Here is a 19,262-nt window from a genome sequence, read left to right on the forward strand (position 1 = left end):
AATTTACCAAGTTAAAGGAATGGAACCACCATAAGAAACCCATCTGTTTGTTGTTATTTTTATGGACTTAATCTGTTAAAAGCTGTTTCCTCTCCAACATGTAGCTCTCAATTATCCTCAGTCACCCAATACATTTTCCAACTGCTTCTGGCTAATAACAGATTGTCTGCCTGCTCAGCCAGGACTTGGTTGGAGTTTTCTTGTCCCAGATGAAGCTTCAAAATTTTGGTCTTAATGTGACAACTATTCCCTAGTAAATAACAGAGTAATATTTGAATAATTAGTATTGTATCATTACCAACTGCTGGGTTTGGTGCATATTTTTGTTTTTATTCCCCTTACCAGCAATGGCTTATTTTTGGCTTTGTTTCTGGACAGTTTGCCAAAATCTCCTCTACACTTCAAAAAGAGAAATATTGATGGTGTTAAGATCATCCTGTGAAACAGAAGTTCATTTTTAATGTCTTGTAGATGTGTCCATGTGTTTGACATGTCCAAAAATGATCCAGCTGTGACAAGCCAACAGCTGATTAGTCTGAAAGATGCAACTGCTAGGTCAGTTATTTTAAAGAAACGTAACAGAGAAGACCATATTTAAAATGCTACACATGCAAAGATTTATTTTATTTAAAAAAAAAGGTATGGTAGAACCGAGTCCAAAATTTATCAGTGATTAAACTTGAGCCACTTTGTATTTCAGTGGGCTGGTAAATCAATATGTGATGGTCAGAGCTCATAATTAAATAGTTTGGGCATTTTTGATTTGAAGACATCCCAAATATTTTCAAATGTATCCCTTATAGGATGTGAAGGGCTTTGAAAGCAGCCACAACCTCCTTCTCCTTCTCGTGTCTGCTCCGCAGGGTTTCCAGGGATGGGATTTTGGGGAAGCTGCTTCCCTCTGAAGTCTGGGACAGAACTTCCTCTTTCACCTCTTTGTCTGATGGTCTTGTCATGAAAGTCTTTGGCCTTGGAATCCTCTTGGCATATTCCAGTGCCTAAAACCAGGAAAACTGGGGTAACTGATGGGGAGAAAACCTGACCAATGTTTCCAAGAGCACTTAGGTGGGTTTATGCTGAGTCCAATTAATATTTCCCCTAATTCCTGATGTTGTTTCTGACAGAATTCAACAGCAGGTGGTTCAGTGGTGACTGCCAAGTAACCCACCCCAAGGAGTTTTGCTTTCTGGCACTACTGGAAGCCACCTCAGACACTGAAAGAGTGTTTTAGTGTTAAAAAGGAAAGAGCAACACGAGTCTATTAAGGTTATAAACGTTTTTTTCCAGTGTCCAGTAGTAAGGAATGATGTCTGGAAGCTGAAGGCTGTCTTGCAGAGGGAATGGGAACAGGATTGCAGAAATCCTGGATCTGAGAGAGCCCTGGTTTAACCTGGGATGTGTTTTGGTGTCTGTGTTTGCTGCATGAACTGGGAAAACACCTGTTATGCCCCAAGTGGAAGCTGCATGTTCGTGGTCCAAGAGTGTGTGGGAAGCCTTTTGAAGGAACCCAAAGCCCTTCTGGCACCTAGAGAACTCAGTTTTGTCACTTTGTGGTTCATGTGAAGTTTGGAAATAACTGCAAGTAACTGAGGAATTCAACTGAAATCCAACCCCCCAGCCTTGTTCCTGAAGCCCTGCAGGTCCCCCTTTGTCCCCTTGGAGAAACACATCCCCAGGCAGGTGAGTTCCTGCAGAACTGGTGGCTCAAAAGATGTTATTTCCAGAGATTTGTTAATTCCTGCAATGAGGAAAAGGTGCTCCCTTGGTCTGTGTGTGTGGATGCAATGCCAGGGAGTCCCTCATTGCTCATTTGGGCTGTTTTTGGAGGCCAGTGAAGGTTGAAGTGACGGTTGTGTGGGCTTGAAAAATCAGAGTAATTACTGTAGCTATGGGACTGATGGGCACGTTTGGGAGGGAGCCTGAGGGGCAGGTGGATAATAATTAACAAGAGGAAATCTGTGATTCATGGAGCTGTTAGAAGGAAAATCAAAGTGGAGAAACTATTTTAGCCTACTCTGAGTTAAATTTATTCCCTTTCCTCTGTGCAAAGCCCAGAATCTCTCCCTGGGTGTATTTTAAAGGGAATCTGTTCTTACCTTCTGTCTCGACACTGAAGATGTGACCTGAGGTTTTGCAGGTAACTTCTGAACCAAAGTAATATTTTTCATATTGTATTCCTTAATCTGCCTTGAATATTCCTTTTGCAGCTTTAACTTCTGCTTCTGGAAAAAAAAAAAAAAAGGGGGGGAAAAAAGGGTTTGTCATTGAATGTCTCAGTGGATCCATCAGTGAACCACTTTTTCCGCCAAGCCTTCCATTTACACCTCTGCTGCTGTTTAACCTGGCCAGGCCATTGATCCCCCCTCAGCAGAACACAACAGGAAACCCTGATAAATGGCACAGCTTTTTTTTTTTTTAGTTGCTTTTCATTTTTAAGAGCTTTTCCTCGGGCTGAGGATAGAGCTCAGCAGAAAGGTGACATCTGAGTGTTCTGAACAATCTGCCTCCATTTCAGCAGAGTATAAATGTGCATCCAGCTGTTTGCTTCTGTTCACACACAACTTGTTTTACTTCCACTGGGAAGGCTGGGCAGACCTTCAGCACTGGGAATGACAGTGCAGCTCGAGTCACATGGGTGGATAATTTACTGAGGAGTTCTGTGAGCTACTCCCTGCTTCTAGAACTACAAAATCAGAGGGTTAAAATTACCCAGTTATCTTCCCTTCTATCTGAATTTCCCTTCAGGATCTCAAGGCAGACCCAGAGCCAAGGACAGGAAGCACCAAACAGCCACAAGCTGCTTCCCAGCAGTGATTTCTCTGCCTATAAAATCACTTTGCACAGCTGAAAAGCAGGGCAGGTAAGAGGGATTTACTCACTTTCTCTTTGATTGCCTCATAGTCAGGTCCAAGGCCCCCGAGCTTCACATTGAGGTTTATGCAGACTTTTGGGCCACATGGCTGAAAAACAAACAGCAGTGAGAGATTTTTCCTTCCTCTGGGTTCATAATTAAAGCAGGAGTGGGGCTCAAACGGGGTCTCAGCCTTACCCCTGGCACGTCTCATTTTAAGTGAGTGACCAACAAGACTGAGCTAATTGCACAAGGCAAAGGACACTGTATTTCCTTTGAATCTGGGTGGGAAATTGCCAATTATCCGAACCACAAAGCAGTAATTTCTCAGTCAAAACTGACCTCTTGTGAGCTTTATTTTTAAACAGCTTCAAGTGACCCCTTTGACTGCTATAAGAGACTCCAAAGGAGGTGTTGTAAGAGAAGCAGATAAAAGTACCTGATTTTGGTGGTAAAAAAATGAGGCAAATGTTGATAGCAATAGTAACCTTTCTTTGTTCTCAAAACTGCAATGGAAAATTATCCCCAGGCAGTTGAAAAATCCATGCCTTGAGCACAGCAAAAGCTTCACAAGTGCATGGGAAGAGAAGAGTGATGGGTGATGCCACTTCAATCCTTCTTTATAAAAAGATCCCAATGCTTCCAGAATATTCTAATAAAAAGATTCTTTAGTACAAAGTGCTTTTTAAATATAAACTTTGATGAAAAGTGCTCTTTTGAGAGTACCAGATTAATTTTTAGAAGTGAACTATGTTTTAAAAACTCCTCCTCATGATCAGCTCCGCAGTAATTTTAATCATGGAGTAAAGCAGAAGCACCAAGACATTTCTATATGCAAGTAAAATATGCATTTATTGAAAACTCAACTGCAGAGAAACTAATTCAATGCACTGAATTTTCTGTCTGAGGTTTCTCTGTGTCAGCTACCCCTATGATATAAATTACTAACTTTTAATTTTAGCTGCTGTGAGTGGTTAATCCTTTAGCTGTCTACAGCAAAATCAGGGTTTTCTCACTTCAAATGATGAGTAGAATTGCATTTGTTTATTAGGAAAAGCTGGATTTTCTTGTGAGACACAAACACTCTTATTCTCTGGGCATTCCTCACATATGAAGCGTGAGAAAACCACTGAAAATACAGGATATAAGCAATGGTTTGAGCTCAGGGGAACAGAAAGGGAAGGAAATCTGCCCTTCAGTTACTATCATAATCCTGCTAATTCTTCTTAGAGGCATCCAAGCAGCAAGACACAGATGAAACACAGCAATAATTATTCCAGCTTAAGTTTGTCTGCCCCGAGACTCGGAGCAAACTTCTTAAACGTTTAATTTGTCATGGACACACAGGGATCCCTTTATGCTGTTCCACTGCATCCGTGTTAACTGGTTCCACTGTGAAACTGGACACACAGAGGAGACAAAAAGAGACAAAAAGACCCAAATGGGATCATCAGGAGGCTTGGAATTGTGTTTATGCCGTCAGCTTTGCAAATCCTCCGAGTTTGGTGCTGTTCCCTGGGAATCCCTTGGAAAGCAGGAGATTTGGGCTGGCCAGCAAATGAGCCTGAGCAGGATAATGGTGTGCTCAGATGTGAGGCCAGGCTGCCTGCTGGCACATCCAAACAGCTCCTAAATCACATTAGCCCTGAGAACTTCAGGGACAGACGGTGCCCTCTGTGTCCTTGAAGGTCATCAGGACTCCAGGTGACACGGGCAGAGCTGGGGGATCACCTTGTTCTTTGCACTGAATGATTTTAGTGGCTGTTTCTTACCTTTGTCCCTTGATTTTTTTTAATGCTCTGGGCAAGCTGGTGTGGGTGCTCTCTGTAACAGGGAAGTGTTTGGTTCATGAGGATTCTGAGGTAGAACTCAAGGAGTTACCATAAACCAGAAACTGTTACAGGTAGAAAAAGTGGGACTCACCTCCTCTGTGCACCCACTTTTTTTCCCTAAAGAACTTTGGATTACTAAGAAAAAAAAAATTAGAGGGGGAATAGAAACGTTAAACCATCCAATCCACAGCTGTTTTCTTACCTTCTTGCTGCCTTTAGGCTGGGTTTGCTTTTTCATTTGGGTGAGATGGCCCTCTGAGTTGCTCCTGCTTCTCGCCAGTGGGTTCCCTGCCTCGGGATCTCCCTGGGAACCACTGGGGACCCGTGGGAGTGCAGGGGGGAGGAGGCTGAGCAGCCACCTGTGAGCAAAGGGAGCTCCTGCCAAGCCAGGGATTCCCGGGAGCTGCTGCTCCAGCAGCTGGGAAAAGCCAGAGGTGGCACAAGGAGCTGGTGCTGAGCTGGGAACAAAACATTGGGAAGGCCTTAAAAAGTGAGATATATATTTATATAATCTATAATATATATAATCTAGATATTTATATATATATAGATATCTATATTATATCTAGATATATAATCTATATATATCTAGATATATATCTATATATCATCTATATATCTATATGTATCTATATATAATTATATATATCTATATATATCTATATATAGATATATAATCTATATATATCTATATTATATCTAGATTATCTATATATAATCCATATGATTTATATAATCTATAATATATTTATATAGTCTATAATATAATATTATATAATATATATTACTATATAAATTTATTTTTCTATAAATAAATATTTCTCACAGTTTTATAAATATATGTTTTGTTATGTATGATTATGTATATAGAACATTATTATTTTATTTCTATATATTATTATAAATTTATATTTTATATATTATATTTATATATTATATTGTTTATATATTTTTATATTATATATTTTATATATTTATATGATTATATATATTCATATTTTATATATTATATTTATATGTTATATTTTATATAGTAGATTTTATATTTTTATATTATTATATATTCATATTTTATACATTATATTTATATATTATATTTTATATATTATATTTTATATAATATATTTATATTTATATTTTATATATGATATTTCTATTTTATATATTTATATTATGATATCTATTTATATTTTATTATGTATTTTTTTTACATACAGCAGGTAGCTCAACAAGCAACCTGCACGTGGAACATACTGGGAGCATGAAGATGGAAAAATGGGTATCTCACAATGACTGACTTTGCTTGCACAGTGTATGGAAACTGCTTAAAATAAATGGAAAAAACTATAGATGGGGAGATTTTCAGCCTGATGCAAAGTTACCTAAAGCCAAGGAAAGCTGCTTTTAAATGGCTTTGGGTCAGGCCCACTGAGCACTGAAATAAATCCCACATAACTGAGGATTTTCCTGCTCTTTCCCACAGGTAGGGAGCCAGAACTGGCACTGGACTGACTCTGGATATCCACCTGGAAGGCCAGGTTTGCTTTATGCACAAATTCTCTTTCCTATCTATATTTTAAACTTTTCCTTCTAGAAACTTCCAGCTGTGGGAAGTTCTGTGCCTGGAAGTGTCCTTTGCCAATTGTGCCATATTTCAAAATCAATAGCTACAACGAATCTTAAGTTAATAATAATCTATAGTGGCAGCCTTATAGCAGAATAACTTTTTACTTTGGGTTTAAAGCATTTTATTGTCCATTTCTATATATTTTGGGCATCACAGTGCTGTAATAATACTCTCTCAACACTTATATCCTTACCATAAACTACTGATATCATAGTTCTGGTACCTTTTATCCTCATGAATGTGTTTCTTGCAGTCCTGAAGCGGGATTTGGTCCTTCAATTCTTGAAAACTGGCATTAAAAGCAGATGAAATGTTTGAAATGTTCCTCTGTTTCGGATTTGCTTGGCCACTGGTACTTGCAAAATGCTGCCCAGGGATGTGGTGGGGTGAATGTGGAATTCCACGTGGAGAATCCTGCAGATATTTCTTGTTCTCCTTGCTGGTGTCTGCTGGGCTGCAGTGCTGGGATGTGGGATGAACAGGCCAGGTAGGTGTGGGAAAGCCTTGGTTAACAAAATGTCTCGAATTTGGGGAATTATTGAAGCCAGTGTTGGATTTTGCTGCCGGATCAGCATCAGGGCCAGCAGCAGGATTGGGATGCAGACATTCCTGCAGGGCAGTGCCCTTGTCCTGCTCCTCTGCACTGGGAGCAGCCTGAAATCCTGGTGTTTGCCGGGAATTGTGGTGCCAAGGCTTTGGTTCTGCTGCTCTTCCTGGTGGTTGTTGGCTGCCATTCCTTGGAAAATCCTTGCCATCGAGATTCCCGGTGGGTTTTGTTTTCTCTCTCTGGGAGAACTTATTGTGCTGATCCTGAAACAAGTCACCAAAAGTGGGGTGAGCTTCAGTTTAGGTGTTCAACAGGAGCTCTTAAATGCACAGGACTACCTGTTCCCAACCCTGGGGACTGTCAACCTGGAGAAAATCATTCAAAAATCGAAGCAACTCTTGGATTTTGTTCCCTAATGACAGTAAACTGTCCAAAATTTCAGGGAAAGGTGGCTTTGTACGAAGCAAACTGTCCCAAATTTCAGGGAAAGATGGTTTTGTACAAAGCAAACTGTCCCAAATTTCAGGGAAAGGTGGCTTTGTACAAACCAAACTGTCCCAAATTTCAGGGAAAGGTGGCTTTGTCCACACTATTAGACTGATCCACAGCAGGAACAGACTGATGTCAATCATATGAATGATTTTATTTCTAAACCTCCTCCCTGCCTGTACCCCACAAAACATAACCCAGATGATAAGGAACAATTTCAGAGTTTAACCACACCAGGGCTGCTGTTGTGAGCTGAACTGCCCTGCTCTAAATCTGGAGTTTATTTAAGATTTATCCCTTTCCAATTACAGCGTCAGGTGTTGCCCACTTGGAGGGAAGACACGGGGACACACAAATCCATTCTCAGTCCATTTAATCTTTGTCGGGGCTAAAATCCTCCATTTCATCCTCCCGTCTCTCCAGGGTTCTTTTGTCAGCAACACTTGCAATCAGCACATGGCATATGCACTCAGAATAACTGCTTAATGGCAGGAATTAAATCCACATAGAGACCAGGGGGTTTTGGTGAAAGCTTTAGCACTGGGCAGTCCTGCCTCCTGCAGCCCACGGGGTGATTTGTTAGCTCAACCTTTAACAATCCACATTGTGCCACTGCTGCCAAACTGGGAGCAGGCCAAAGTTTTCCCATTTAAACACCCTGAAATTCCAGGTATATAAAGCAAAGCTGTCCAGATGAACAGCAGCCTAAAAATCCTGTTTGTGCTTTGCAGAGGTGCAGCCTCCAGCGTGAACAGCCGGGAATTTAAGCAGTGCCTGGATTACCTCAAATAGTTGAGAATAACCAGGTTTGCCAGAAATAATCGCAGTTGGCTGGTTCTGAAGCTCCTGTTTTGTCATCAGTGATCAGAACCTGGTCTCTTCAGCGCTCCAAAGACTCACAGTGCGTTGGTTTAAAGCCAGCAGAAAACAGATTTATGTGTACAGAGGAGGTGAGTCCAACTACTTCTACTTGTAGCATTTTCTGGTTTATGGTGACTTTTGATTTTCACAGGGATTTTAGGGGACAAATAAGGCAGCAGTGACTGAGTTCTAGCTCAGAATCCTCATAAGCCATCAAGCATGACCATGTACCATTGTGATTTTGCATTATTATCAACTAAATAATGTCATAAACCAACGAAATAATGCCATAAATAGGCAAGATTCTTTAAGCTCAGAATTCGTTGGCATTTGGGATCCCTTTTGCTTTAAAAATATTCACTCCATAAAGCACATGCACTAAATTTTGGTGATTACCTATTGATAAATATTCAGGGATTTATTGTCAGTCACCAGTACTTTAAAAGTAACAAGATGACAGCTTTAAATACCCAAACTTCAATGATTTTACACATATATTTCAGTTATTAAATTCTAGCCAAGAGGAACCTTGAGCTGCTGTCCTTTCAGGTTGTCTTCAGGCTTCTTTTTCACAGTCTGGGGTGGTGGTTCCTCCTCATCAACTGTTTTAGGATCTGTAACCTGAAAATTGAGAATGTTTATGGCAACAGCCCAAAGAAACGAAAGGCTTTAAAAGTCTAGGGGAAAGAATGAGCAATAATTCACCCCCTATTAAAACTAAAATGCTGAAGTTAGGCATTATATAATAGGCAACAAGAAAACAAATGGTTAGAAGAGAAAAGGAAGCAAAAATCCAGTTAACAGTGGTGTGGTATTAGGGAGTGCTCCTTCTACTTTCAAGGGGAAGAGAGGAAAAGAAAATTGCGGGAAGTTTGCAGCACAGAAACCTCCTTGTGAGCCTCCAGTGTCTGGGCTGCTCCATTTCTAGGAGTGGATGCACCTAATGACAGAAAAACAACCAGAAACCATCCCTGGCCAAGCAATCAGACACTGATGGATGACACACCCCCCCCCCTCTGCCAGGGCCTGAGCAAGTCCTGCAGAAAGAGATGGCAAACCACAGTAATACTGGGAGGAAAGGGCAGGGGGAGATGCAGGAATAAAGCATCCAACACATGTAACCTGGCAAAACAAGCTCACAGACAAGAAAACCTTCACGTGGCCACAGCTGGGGGAGCAGGATGGGACCTGCAAATGTGGGACCTGCAAATGTGGGAGCTGCAAATCTGATCTGAATGATTTTTTGCCCGGTGATGCCCTTGTAAATGCAGCAATAATGAACATTTTCCTTGAAAGCATCATTTTCCCTCCCCCCCCTTAATCTATAAAACTGCAGGAAAACAATTATATTTTAGAATTTTTTCGACTTATATTTGTGCTGTCCCAAACTATCCTGCCAAGTGACCTCGATGAGGGGGGCAGTGTCACCCCACTGAGGAGTGACCCACACAGGACTTGCACTGAGAATACACCCGTGACCAAGAGGACCAGGAATTCCAAATCAGAATGGTGAAATCAGTGGGAAGAAAGTGTGGAAGAACCCTTCTGGGAAGCTGAGCCTCTCTGGGGGTGAGAGATCAGGACCACGAAGCAAAGGTAAGTGGGGTTTATTGCTCCAAATGGAAATGCAGAAATTATAAAGCAAATTAAAACTTTGCACACAGGTTTCCTGAACTGTGGAAAGACACAGCTCTGCAGGCAGCAGGATGTTTTTGGTGGAACCAACTGACTCACTGCACTGATGGTTTCCTGGGCAGGTAAAACATACTTCTACATTATCTCTTTGAAAGAGGAACAGGACACAACCTCTGCCAGCATTTTTTTTTTTCTTCCTCTTTTTTTTTTTTTTTTTTTTTTTTTTTTTTTTTTTTTTTTTTTTTTTTTTTTTTTTGTGAACCATTCTATTAATACCAATCAAATTGAGAAAATGATCAAATGAAATTGCATTTTGAGAATCATAAGCTGTGTAATGCCTATTCTGTTAAATTGAGGCCCGTAATTGCTTCTCTACTGAAAAGATACAACAAAGACAGCAATCATGGCATGTCATTATCCCAGACTAGAAAACCAGCCTTTGCAGTGAGGACTTCAAAGGCTTGTGGTTCTCGAATTGCATTTGGCTGCTATTGTTGAAGCACAGGCAATCTTGATTAGGTGTTTACACGGAGGTAAGGCACAGTGCACACAGAGTCTGAGTGCCTTGGTCTAGAGCCATTAAAAAATTGTACATTATGTTCCTGGCTTTGAAGTAAGGGGCTTGTAGGTAGGAAAGCAACTCAGATTGAGCACAGCTGAGCTAGATTGGGCCACTACTCTCTCTCTCCTTCTCTCTCTCTCTCTCTCAAAGAAACTCATCATCGGGTTCTTTAAGAATCAGGCAACGCTGCAAAGAACTTGATGCTTTATAAAATGCTGTATAAATTAGTAAATATACAGATCAGCACAGGTTTATGGTGTGTTTTGGTACATGCAGCCCGCATGCACAGAGAGAACAGATGTAAATCTTGCAAGAAGGAGGCTGCAAATATTTTAACTCCAGTATTTTAACTCCAGTATTTTAACTCCAGTATTTTAACTCCAGTATTTTAACTCCAGTATTTTAACTCCAGTATTTTAACTCCAGTATTTTAACTCCAGTATTTTAACTCCAGTATTTTAACTCCAGTATTTTAACTCCAGTATTTTAACTCCAGTATTTTAACTCCAGTATTTTAACTCCAAAGTACTGTCTTCAGTGTAAACATTACCACATTCATTACCACAGCACCAGTGGCATATCAATAAAAATATCCTATCAATAAAACCAGCTTCAACCCCCTGCAAAGCTCAGATTAATCCAGTTTAGGAAACAACAGTTTGGTTGCCTCAGCAGAGGCTGTGGCTTGTTTGCTTCTTCACATCCTTGGTGTTTTTGCACTTTGTGGTAAAGTTTTCCAGGTGAGGTGACCAAAGTTTTCTCATGGGCCAACAAGATCCTTCCTTCAGGACTTCTTTCACCCCTTCCAACAAGATGGAGCAATGAATTAAGGACATGAGGGGTAAGTGCTTCCTCCTGTGCAGCAAATACATGGGTGGTGATGCTGTTCCTAGAATCCCAGAATTCCAGAACTGGCTTGGAAGGGACCTCAAAGATCATCTAGTTCAGCCCCCCTACCTTGATCAGGGACACTTTCCACCAGACCAGGTTGCTCCAAGCCCTGTCCAGCCTGGCCTTGGACACTTCCAGGGATGGGGAGTCCACCCCCTCTGCTGTTGTGGCTGTATCAAGTTTTTGGTGGAAGAAACACCCTTTCCTGCACTTGTCACAGCTCTGCTGTCCCCATGGCCCCTTCAGCAAGGAAATCTTATATCACAGCCCTGATGTTAACCCTCTTTTCCTATTACATATCTTTGAATAGTGCCAACACAATGGAGTCCTGATCCCTGGCTCCAGGACTCAGATATGAAAGATTTTCAGAACTCCCCGCACAGCAAACATAATCATATCAACACAGCTTTAATTAGCAGCAATCTGCACTAATTATTTTTGCCATCAGCCAAATTATAACTGGAAGAAAACAAGTGCTCTTAATAGCCCTGCTAGAAGAAAGCCTGTCCACTGTTCCTGCCAGAGGAATGGAGTCACCACACGCCCTCTAATGTTGTGTCAACTGCTCATTAGCCCTGGGAAGCAGAAGTTTCACTCCAAGCACAAAGTCCCAGTGGTTTTCCAAGCTTAGAATTTTCTGTCCCACAACTCCTGGAGCGACCCAGTGACTCCCACCTTCCCATTAGGCACAGTAAGTAGCAAGTAAAAGCAACAAACTCCTGTGTAATGGTTCATTAGGAGCTGTAATTACGTTTCCACTTCATCCTTCACACAAGTTGGCTGAGATTTCACAGTCCCAGGAAAACCAGGCCCTTCAAACCCGAGTGCTGCACGTGATTCTAGAGCTGCTGGTGGCCAAGAGGAAATCTGGACTGGGATCTTGGCAGGCTTGAGGCCAAGCAAATCCACAGGAGACCATGGAGATGCTCAAAGGGCTGGATCCCTCTGCTCTGGAGCCAGGCTGGGAGAGCTGGGGGGGTTCACCTGGGGAAGAGAAGGCTCTGGAAGAGCTGAGAGCCCCTTGCAGTGCCTAAAGGCTCTCCAGGAGAGCTGGAGAGGGACTGGGGACAAGGGATGGAGGGACAGGACACAGGGAATGGCTTCCCACTGCCAGAGGGCAGGGTTAGATGGGATAGGGAAGGAATCTTCCCTGTGATGGTGGTGAAGGGCTGGGATGGAATTCCCAGAGAAGCTGTGGCTGCCCCATCCCTGGAAGTGTCCAAAGCCAGGTTGGACAGGGCTTGGAGCAACCTGGGCTAGTGGAAGGTGTAAACTGGGGGGTGGAACTGGATGAGCTTTAAGGTCCCTTCCAACCCAGGCCACACTGTGATCCCATCAATTGGTATTTTCTGCACTGAACAAGACTTGGAATTTGCTATTAGCAGAGATCATCATCATCAAATTCATGCTGGCCAAGCAGGAAAAATCAGAGGCAGCAAAGAAAGAACCACTGAGAAGGGGCAGTGTAGAACCAGTATTTCTTTAGCATCAAGATTAAAAACTAGTGTGAGATCACCTCTGGGACACCTTCATGGCCAAGAACACACGTGGCTTTACTGGGCTTGTAACGTGGCCATTGCTGGGGTTGTTACTGGACTTGGCAATTCTTCCATAGGGAACAAGATTCTCCCTGGAAATCTTAATTTATCAGTTGCATGACAGGTTGCAAATCTCCTTATCTCCTCTGCAAACCTCACCATGCATTGAGTTTTAACACTAGACAGTCCTCAATTTGTAAAAATATGTAAAAATTACCCACCTGCTCTTGAAGACCTTGTTGTTTTTTCTTGTGTAACTCCAAATAGGAATTTATCCTCTCTGAGGGCAATCCTAAAGTCTGCTTATTTTTTTTCACAAAGTTTTTCTTTGCTCTCTGTGGTCGATCTTTGGACTGAAAACCATCTCCAGATTCCTTCTTTTTGGTTTGGAGCCCAAGGGGTTCATTGCTGACCAGGACATTTGGTTCAGGAAAGCTTAAAAATTCTGAACCGAATTCTAAGAATGAATTTTCTGGGTTTGCCTCCTCTTGACTCTTTTCTTCTGAGGAGCCACTGGAATGGAGGTAAAATGACTCTTGTGAAAAGTCCACACTGCTTCCTCCAACTTGAGATGCTTTTCCTGCCTTTCTTGTGTTCTTCCAGTTAGGATTGTACTTTAGGCTGGAATATTTGTCCACAGACTGGCTTTTCCTATTTAAAAAACAAACACACAATTATTCTGCACAAATTGTACAAATTTTTTATTATTTCATTTTGCAATAGGAGCCAACAAACGTCCTGCAAATATGGCCAATTGACTTAGTGCATAGAGGAATTGGGATTGGAATCAGAACAGTGTTATCCAACATTTTTTAGGAGAAAATTTTGGCAGGACCTTCTCTTCATTCCTAATTTGCATTACCAGTGAATGATAAATTGGTCTAACATCCAGATCACAGTTGAATACAATCATTATCCTAAATTCAGCATAGAAATCACAAGTAGCAGTGGTAGAATCAGCTAAAAGTTGAAGTGATATCTCATATTGCTTCTGTTGTTTCCTTAAAAATCACGTAGCCCACAAAAGGCAGTGTGTGTTTCTCCTTCTTCAGAGACTCTGCTGAGTGAAATAAAAGTGATATTCCTGCTAAAATCACTCTCTCAAGTGTCCTTTTGAGACTGTCCAAGCAGGAACAGCCTCCAGCCCTGTATTTTTATTTTCTCTTCTCGTTCCTATGAAACACCATGATATTGCAATAAAAATCTCTTTCTGTGAAAGACTTAAAATAACTTTTCATTAAAAGCTAAGCATAGAAAAACACGAATAAGAAAGGGCTGTGGGTCTGCCTATTTTTTTAACAAGTGGCCAAATCAGTGCTCTGAATTACATTTGTCATGAAGCAAACACAGATGCTCTGCTTTAAAAAAAAATCCACAATTGGTTCAATTTATGATTTATGATCTGATCCAACGGGAGGAAAACCAACTGCAGGAGCCAAATACACAAGTGGCTTCCAGGAGATGTGGAGGAAGCAGCAGGAGTAAGAAATGTGGGAGGAAAAAGCTTTTAAGACTGTTTTTATTTCTCTGGACCTGCAGTACAGCCCTGGTTTCTTGGCCACTGGCATGATGAGTCTTTCAGAGTGAAACCTGGTTGACTCTTCAGCCTCTATTAAAAGAAATGTCCTGATGTGCTGGATTCTCCAAAGCGTGGCCTAGTTAATCCTATTACCGTTTCCATAAACCATTTATTCACGTTTCTAAATGAGTGACATGCCTTTGCCTGGCAAAGTGGCTCCTGACAACACCAAAATAACGTTTCATTTTCATTTCAGGTAACCACTGGTGTGCCCTGTCCTGGAGAGGAGGTGATTTGATTTACCCCGGGGGGAAAATAGGATTATTTCCCGTTGCCAAGCGCTGCAGGTAAACAGAAACAGGCGACCACATTTGGGAATGAGTACAGAAATATGTGATATAATTGCAGTGATTCAGAGGATAATGCTAAAGGGCCCCATTGTGCTGAAATAGGGGCTCAATTGCGGGCTCCAGCCCGGGTCACTGCACGGGGATAAAATGAGTGTGAAGAGCCCCTTCAGCCCTAATCATCCCCCAGACAAAAAGGGCACCTTTTATTCCTCCCCCTCCCAGCCCCAAGTGGAGAGGAAGGTTAGATGGACTCAGCTCCTCCACAAAAGTGGGGTGTGCAGACAACAGATGCAGCACTTCCTCTTCAAATTCCAGGGTTAGTAATGGATGTAGAAGGGGGTTTTATATGTATATGCTGTGATATTTACTCTGGTTAATGGACTGGGTTGGAGTACTTACTGGGCTAAGTTCAAACAAAATAAAATCAAATTTCCATTTAATGAAGAGCCTCACATTCAGTGCAGTATTCAGTCAAAAAAATTACTAAAAATTAGAGCATGTTTCTAGTACAATTAACATCATTTGCACTCACAATAAAATATTCAATAACTGGCCATTTTGCTTGTTGAGGAGGTGAATAAAAGCATGCTATTAATCATTTAGCCTTCATTTGTTTGTCATTTTATTTTAAGTAGACAATTAAATTGAAACTGCACATTATTATTACTTCAGGTTTAATTTAATCTCTCTAAACTTGAGAATTATTCCCAATTCATAGAGGGTTAAACCTTTCATGTGTACAGCAGCAAATTAAATTTCATTTTATGTACCAAGTTAACGCTTTCTAAAGGATGTTTAAAGCTGACAGTAACCCTGGACATTTTTAGATTTACACAGCCATGAGGACAAAACTGCATTTATTCAAGGCATTAATTTTTGCCTGTAAGTTTTCTAAAAGAAGTGGCCTGGTTTGTTCAGCACTTTTTGTAAGGAATGAGAAGGGCTCAGTACTGAGTCTTGTTTTCTTCCTCTCTTGTCTTGCTCTCCAAGTTCTCCCTGCAAGCAGTGACTGCAGAATCATAGAATTATGGAATATCTTGGGTTGGAAGGGGTCATAAAGATCATAAAGTCCAACCCCTGGTGATGCCCCCCAGGACAATGGATGTCCCTCCTGGTTGCTGGGCGACTGTGACTCATATTTAACTTGCCCAAAGATTTGTGAGGGATGTTTTCTTCTTCGTCTTACCCTCCTGGACTGGTCATAGGTCATTTTATGTTTCAGCCAACATAGTAAAAGTTGATGTTATATGCTGAGAAATGGGCATAGTAATTATGAATGTAAGATGAAATAGTACATCTGGGGGTGTGACTATGTCTGTAGGTCCTCTAAAGCTATGTCTGTAGGTGCTTTAATAGCACTTGGGCAGCATAAACTGGTCTTGAAATGCCATTTGTATATTCTGAGGAATACAAGGTCCAGAGGAGAGCAACTAGGCTGGGGAAGGGACTGGAGCACAAGTGCTGTGAGGAGAGGCTGAGGGAGCTGGGGCTGTTCAGCCTGGAGAAGAGGAGGCTCAGGGGAGACCTCCTCACTCTGCAACTCCCTGACAGGAGGGGGGAGCCGGGGGGGGGTTGGTCTCTTTTCCCAGGCAACCATCAGCAAGACAAGAGGGCTGAGTCTTCAGCTGTGCCAGGGGAGGGTTAGGTTGGAGATTAGAAAGAATTTCTTTGCAGAGAGGGTGCTCAGCCATTGGAATGGGCTGCCCAGGGAAGTGGGGGATTCTCCGTCCCTGGAGGTGTTTAAGGTGAGACTGGATGTGGCATCAGTGCCATGGGCTGGGAACCACAGCGGGGTTGGATCAAGGGTTGGACTTGATGATCTCAGAGGTCCCTTCCAACCCAGCTGATTCTATGATTCTATGAACTGTTCTGCTCACCTACTGAAATCTAAGCCTTACCTTCCATTCTTCTGTGTTCCCTTTGGACTGGTCTCTTCTTCTGAGCTCACCTCCTCCAGGCTGTCCTCTTCCAGGCTGTCACTGTCCAGCTCCTCAGAGCCCAGTCCCAGCAGCCCCTCATTCTCCAGGATCCTCTGCTGGAGCCCCAGCTGGTCCTGCCCCTCCTCAGGAAGGCTCTCTGAGTCCGAGTCCTGGGAGTCCTGGGGGTTGGAGGCAGATCCCCCTTCCCTCACAGACACCCTTTGCCATTTGGGAGGGTGGAAAACGGGCAGCACGAGGACTTTTGGAGGCACGTGGATTTTATTCACGGTGCGAGAGTGTGGAGAAAACACTGCAGTGTATTTCAGAGCTGAGGGTTTCATGCCGTGGTTTATTTACACCAGCCCTGTGTTTGGAAAACAGAGCAAACAAAAAGGTTGTTGGCCTTATAATAATGATAATATTTATGAAAAGCTGCAGTTGTGGGTACTATTGTTGGCTAAGGCTCAGAATTTGAGCTTTTATTGTTCAAGAATTCTTTATCCTCCTCTGTCACACTCATGTTTCATTAAGCAGTTAATATCAAGGTCCCTATGCAGCAACTGCTACGAAATCTACCTTAAACTACTGGTGGTCATAAATAATGCATAACCAGCTTTTGAAAAGGAAAATGAAGCTGAGACAAAGCAACAAGATGTTATCTGTTAACTTCTGAGAGTTCAAATAAATTCTGGATGTTCTCTTTATTCAACTTGATACCATCTTGACATGACTTGCAAAACCAGCAAGGAAGTGTGACAGGGAACAACACAGTGAAAAGAACTGGAACATTCTAAATTAGGATGAGAGTTTCTTTACATTTGATTGAAGTGTTCAGAAGTCCTTAAGGGAAAGTGTCTGGGAGGGGGGGAAAAGGGTGGTTTATGATAAAAGGTACATTAGTCACAGCACATACGTGGGTAAAGGTGCACAGGGAGTGTCAACTGAGCACGTGGGTGATAAATAATTCCTAATTTTTCAGGTGAGACCAGCAGTGCTAACCCTGACACCTGGACAGACCCCTGTGCCCATTGGTCCATCACTGGTCACCCACAGCCTGGAGGGCAAAGCCCGGGGCGGGCAAGGAAGGTGGAATCTCGCTGGGAATTGCCTCTCCCTCCACAGTGTCCATGAGAGAGGTGAGACCCTGCCTGCAACCCCTGTCCCAGGTCCCTTGGGGGCCAAAGCAGGACCTCAGTCCCTGAAGAAAAGCCAGGCCAGGTGTGTGTTCCCCAAAGTGTCCCCAGTCCCATGTTCCCATCCCCTGTCCCCTCACCCTGGTTCCCTTTCCCAATCCCCCATCCACTGTCCCTGTCCCATTTCCCTGGTCCCACGTCCCCATCCTCTGTCCCCTCACCCTGGTTCCCTTTCCCAATCTACTGTCCATTGCTCGTATCCCATTTCCCTGCTCCCTTCACACTGGTCCCTTGTCCTGGTCCCCTCTCCCAGTTCCCTCTCCTGTGTTCCCTCACCCCAGTCTCCTGTCCCATGTCCCCATCCCCTCTCCCATGCCCCCTGTCCCTTTCCCCTCTCCCAGTTCCTCACCCCATTTCCCCTCACCCCAGTCCCCTGTTCCCAGCCCTGTCTCCCAGTCCCCTGTCCGTGGTCCCTTCACCCCCATCCCCTTTTCCATGTCCCCTGTCCCCATCCCTTTTCCCATGTCCCTTCACCCCCATCCCCTTTTCCATGTCCCCTGTCCCCATCCCTTTTCCCATGTCCCTTCACCCACTCCCCTGTCCCACGTCTTCTGTCCCCGATCTCCTCTCTTCGTCCCCTGTCCCCAACCCCTCAGCCCCTCTCCTTGTCCCAGTTCTTCCCCTTCCCTTGTCCCCGTCCCCAGTTCCATGTCCTTTCTCCCTGTCCCGTTCATTCCTGTCCCCTGTCCCTGTCCCGTTCATTCCGGTCCCCTCTCCCTGTCCCTGTCCCCACACCCGTGTCCCCTGTCCCTGTCCCGTTCATTCCAGTCCCCTCTCCCTGTCCCTGTCCCCACACCCGTGTCCCCTGTCCCTGTCCCGTTCATTCCAGTCCCCTCTCCCTGTCCCTGTCCCCACACCCGTGTCCCCTCTCCCGGTCCCCAGTCCCTTGTCCCGTTCCTTCCCTTCCCCTCTCCCGGTGCCCTGTCCCCATCCCATCTCCCACGGCTCCCATCCCCTCTCACCCTCTCAGTTCCCGGCTCATTCCCGGTCCCATTCCCGGCCGTTCCCCCCCGTTGCCATGGTAACCCGGAGGACGCGGTCGGCACGTACCAAGCGCGGGGGGAGCGGGGGGAGCTCGTCCTCCCCCCCCCCCGGGCGGGGCTGTGGTAGCGCCCGGGAGGAGCCGCTTTTCCACCGAAAAATGGGATTATTTCCATCCCCCCCCCACTCCCCCCGGAACCGAAAGGGATGTTTCTCTCATTAGACATTCAAACCCGCTTTGCATCGTTTTTTTTTCTAGCGAGAAATAACGAATTCGAACGACAAAACCGCCGCTTTCTGTTGTCCCGTGCGTGTCCTTTATTTCAGGCGTTCGGTTTTACCCTTCTGCGACAGGGAAGGCGATGCTGTGGCAGAGCTCTGCGGGTGTCAAGTCCTGGTGAAGCTCCCACCTCGCCTGCTGGCAGGGAAGTGACTCCACTCCTGGATTTAGGGGAGTCCCACGTGTA

The 19,262-nt window shown here is 43.6% G+C and overlaps 1 protein-coding gene across 3 annotated transcripts; it reads right to left on the reverse strand.

Moving 5' to 3' along the window:
- Positions 1–593: 593 nt before the first annotated feature.
- On the reverse strand, positions 594–18,933 carry JHY (junctional cadherin complex regulator). 3 transcript variants are annotated; one of them, XM_039379992.1, is made up of 9 exons: positions 18,865–18,933; positions 16,601–16,985; positions 13,055–13,484; positions 8,736–8,828; positions 6,534–7,120; positions 4,886–5,141; positions 2,880–2,960; positions 2,097–2,222; positions 594–998 (listed from the first exon to the last, which is right to left on the reverse strand). In XM_039379992.1, exons 2-9 carry the CDS (start codon positions 16,960–16,962, stop codon positions 798–800), a joined length of 2,136 nt encoding a protein of 711 aa, XP_039235926.1. In that variant the 5' UTR covers positions 16,963–16,985; positions 18,865–18,933; the 3' UTR covers positions 594–797. The 3 variants fall into 3 exon arrangements, with proteins under 3 accessions (XP_039235926.1, XP_027576821.1, XP_039235927.1); XM_027721020.2 differs by lacking the exon at positions 18,865–18,933 and adding an exon at positions 18,777–18,812; XM_039379993.1 differs by lacking the exon at positions 18,865–18,933 and adding an exon at positions 17,535–17,801.
- Positions 18,934–19,262: the final 329 nt, after the last annotated feature.

Source organism: Pipra filicauda, unplaced genomic scaffold (genome assembly GCF_003945595.2).
Source record: "Pipra filicauda isolate LSUMZ 115617 unplaced genomic scaffold, ASM394559v2 scaffold182_size1470994_pilon, whole genome shotgun sequence".
Taxonomy (NCBI): domain Eukaryota; kingdom Metazoa; phylum Chordata; class Aves; order Passeriformes; family Pipridae; genus Pipra; species Pipra filicauda.

Bases quoted from the DNA above. Each gene is read 5' to 3' on its own strand.
- JHY (XM_039379992.1), bottom strand. From the start codon at position 16,962: ATGAAACCCTCAGCTCTGAAATACACTGCAGTGTTTTCTCCACACTCT. The intron at 13,485-16,600 runs GTAAGGCTTAGA...TTTTTTAAATAG, and splicing joins GGAACACAGAAGAATGGAAG to GAAAAGCCAGTCTGTGGACA. The intron at 2,961-4,885 runs GTAAGAAAACAG...TTTGTTTTTCAG, and splicing joins AGCCTAAAGGCAGCAAGAAG to CCATGTGGCCCAAAAGTCTG.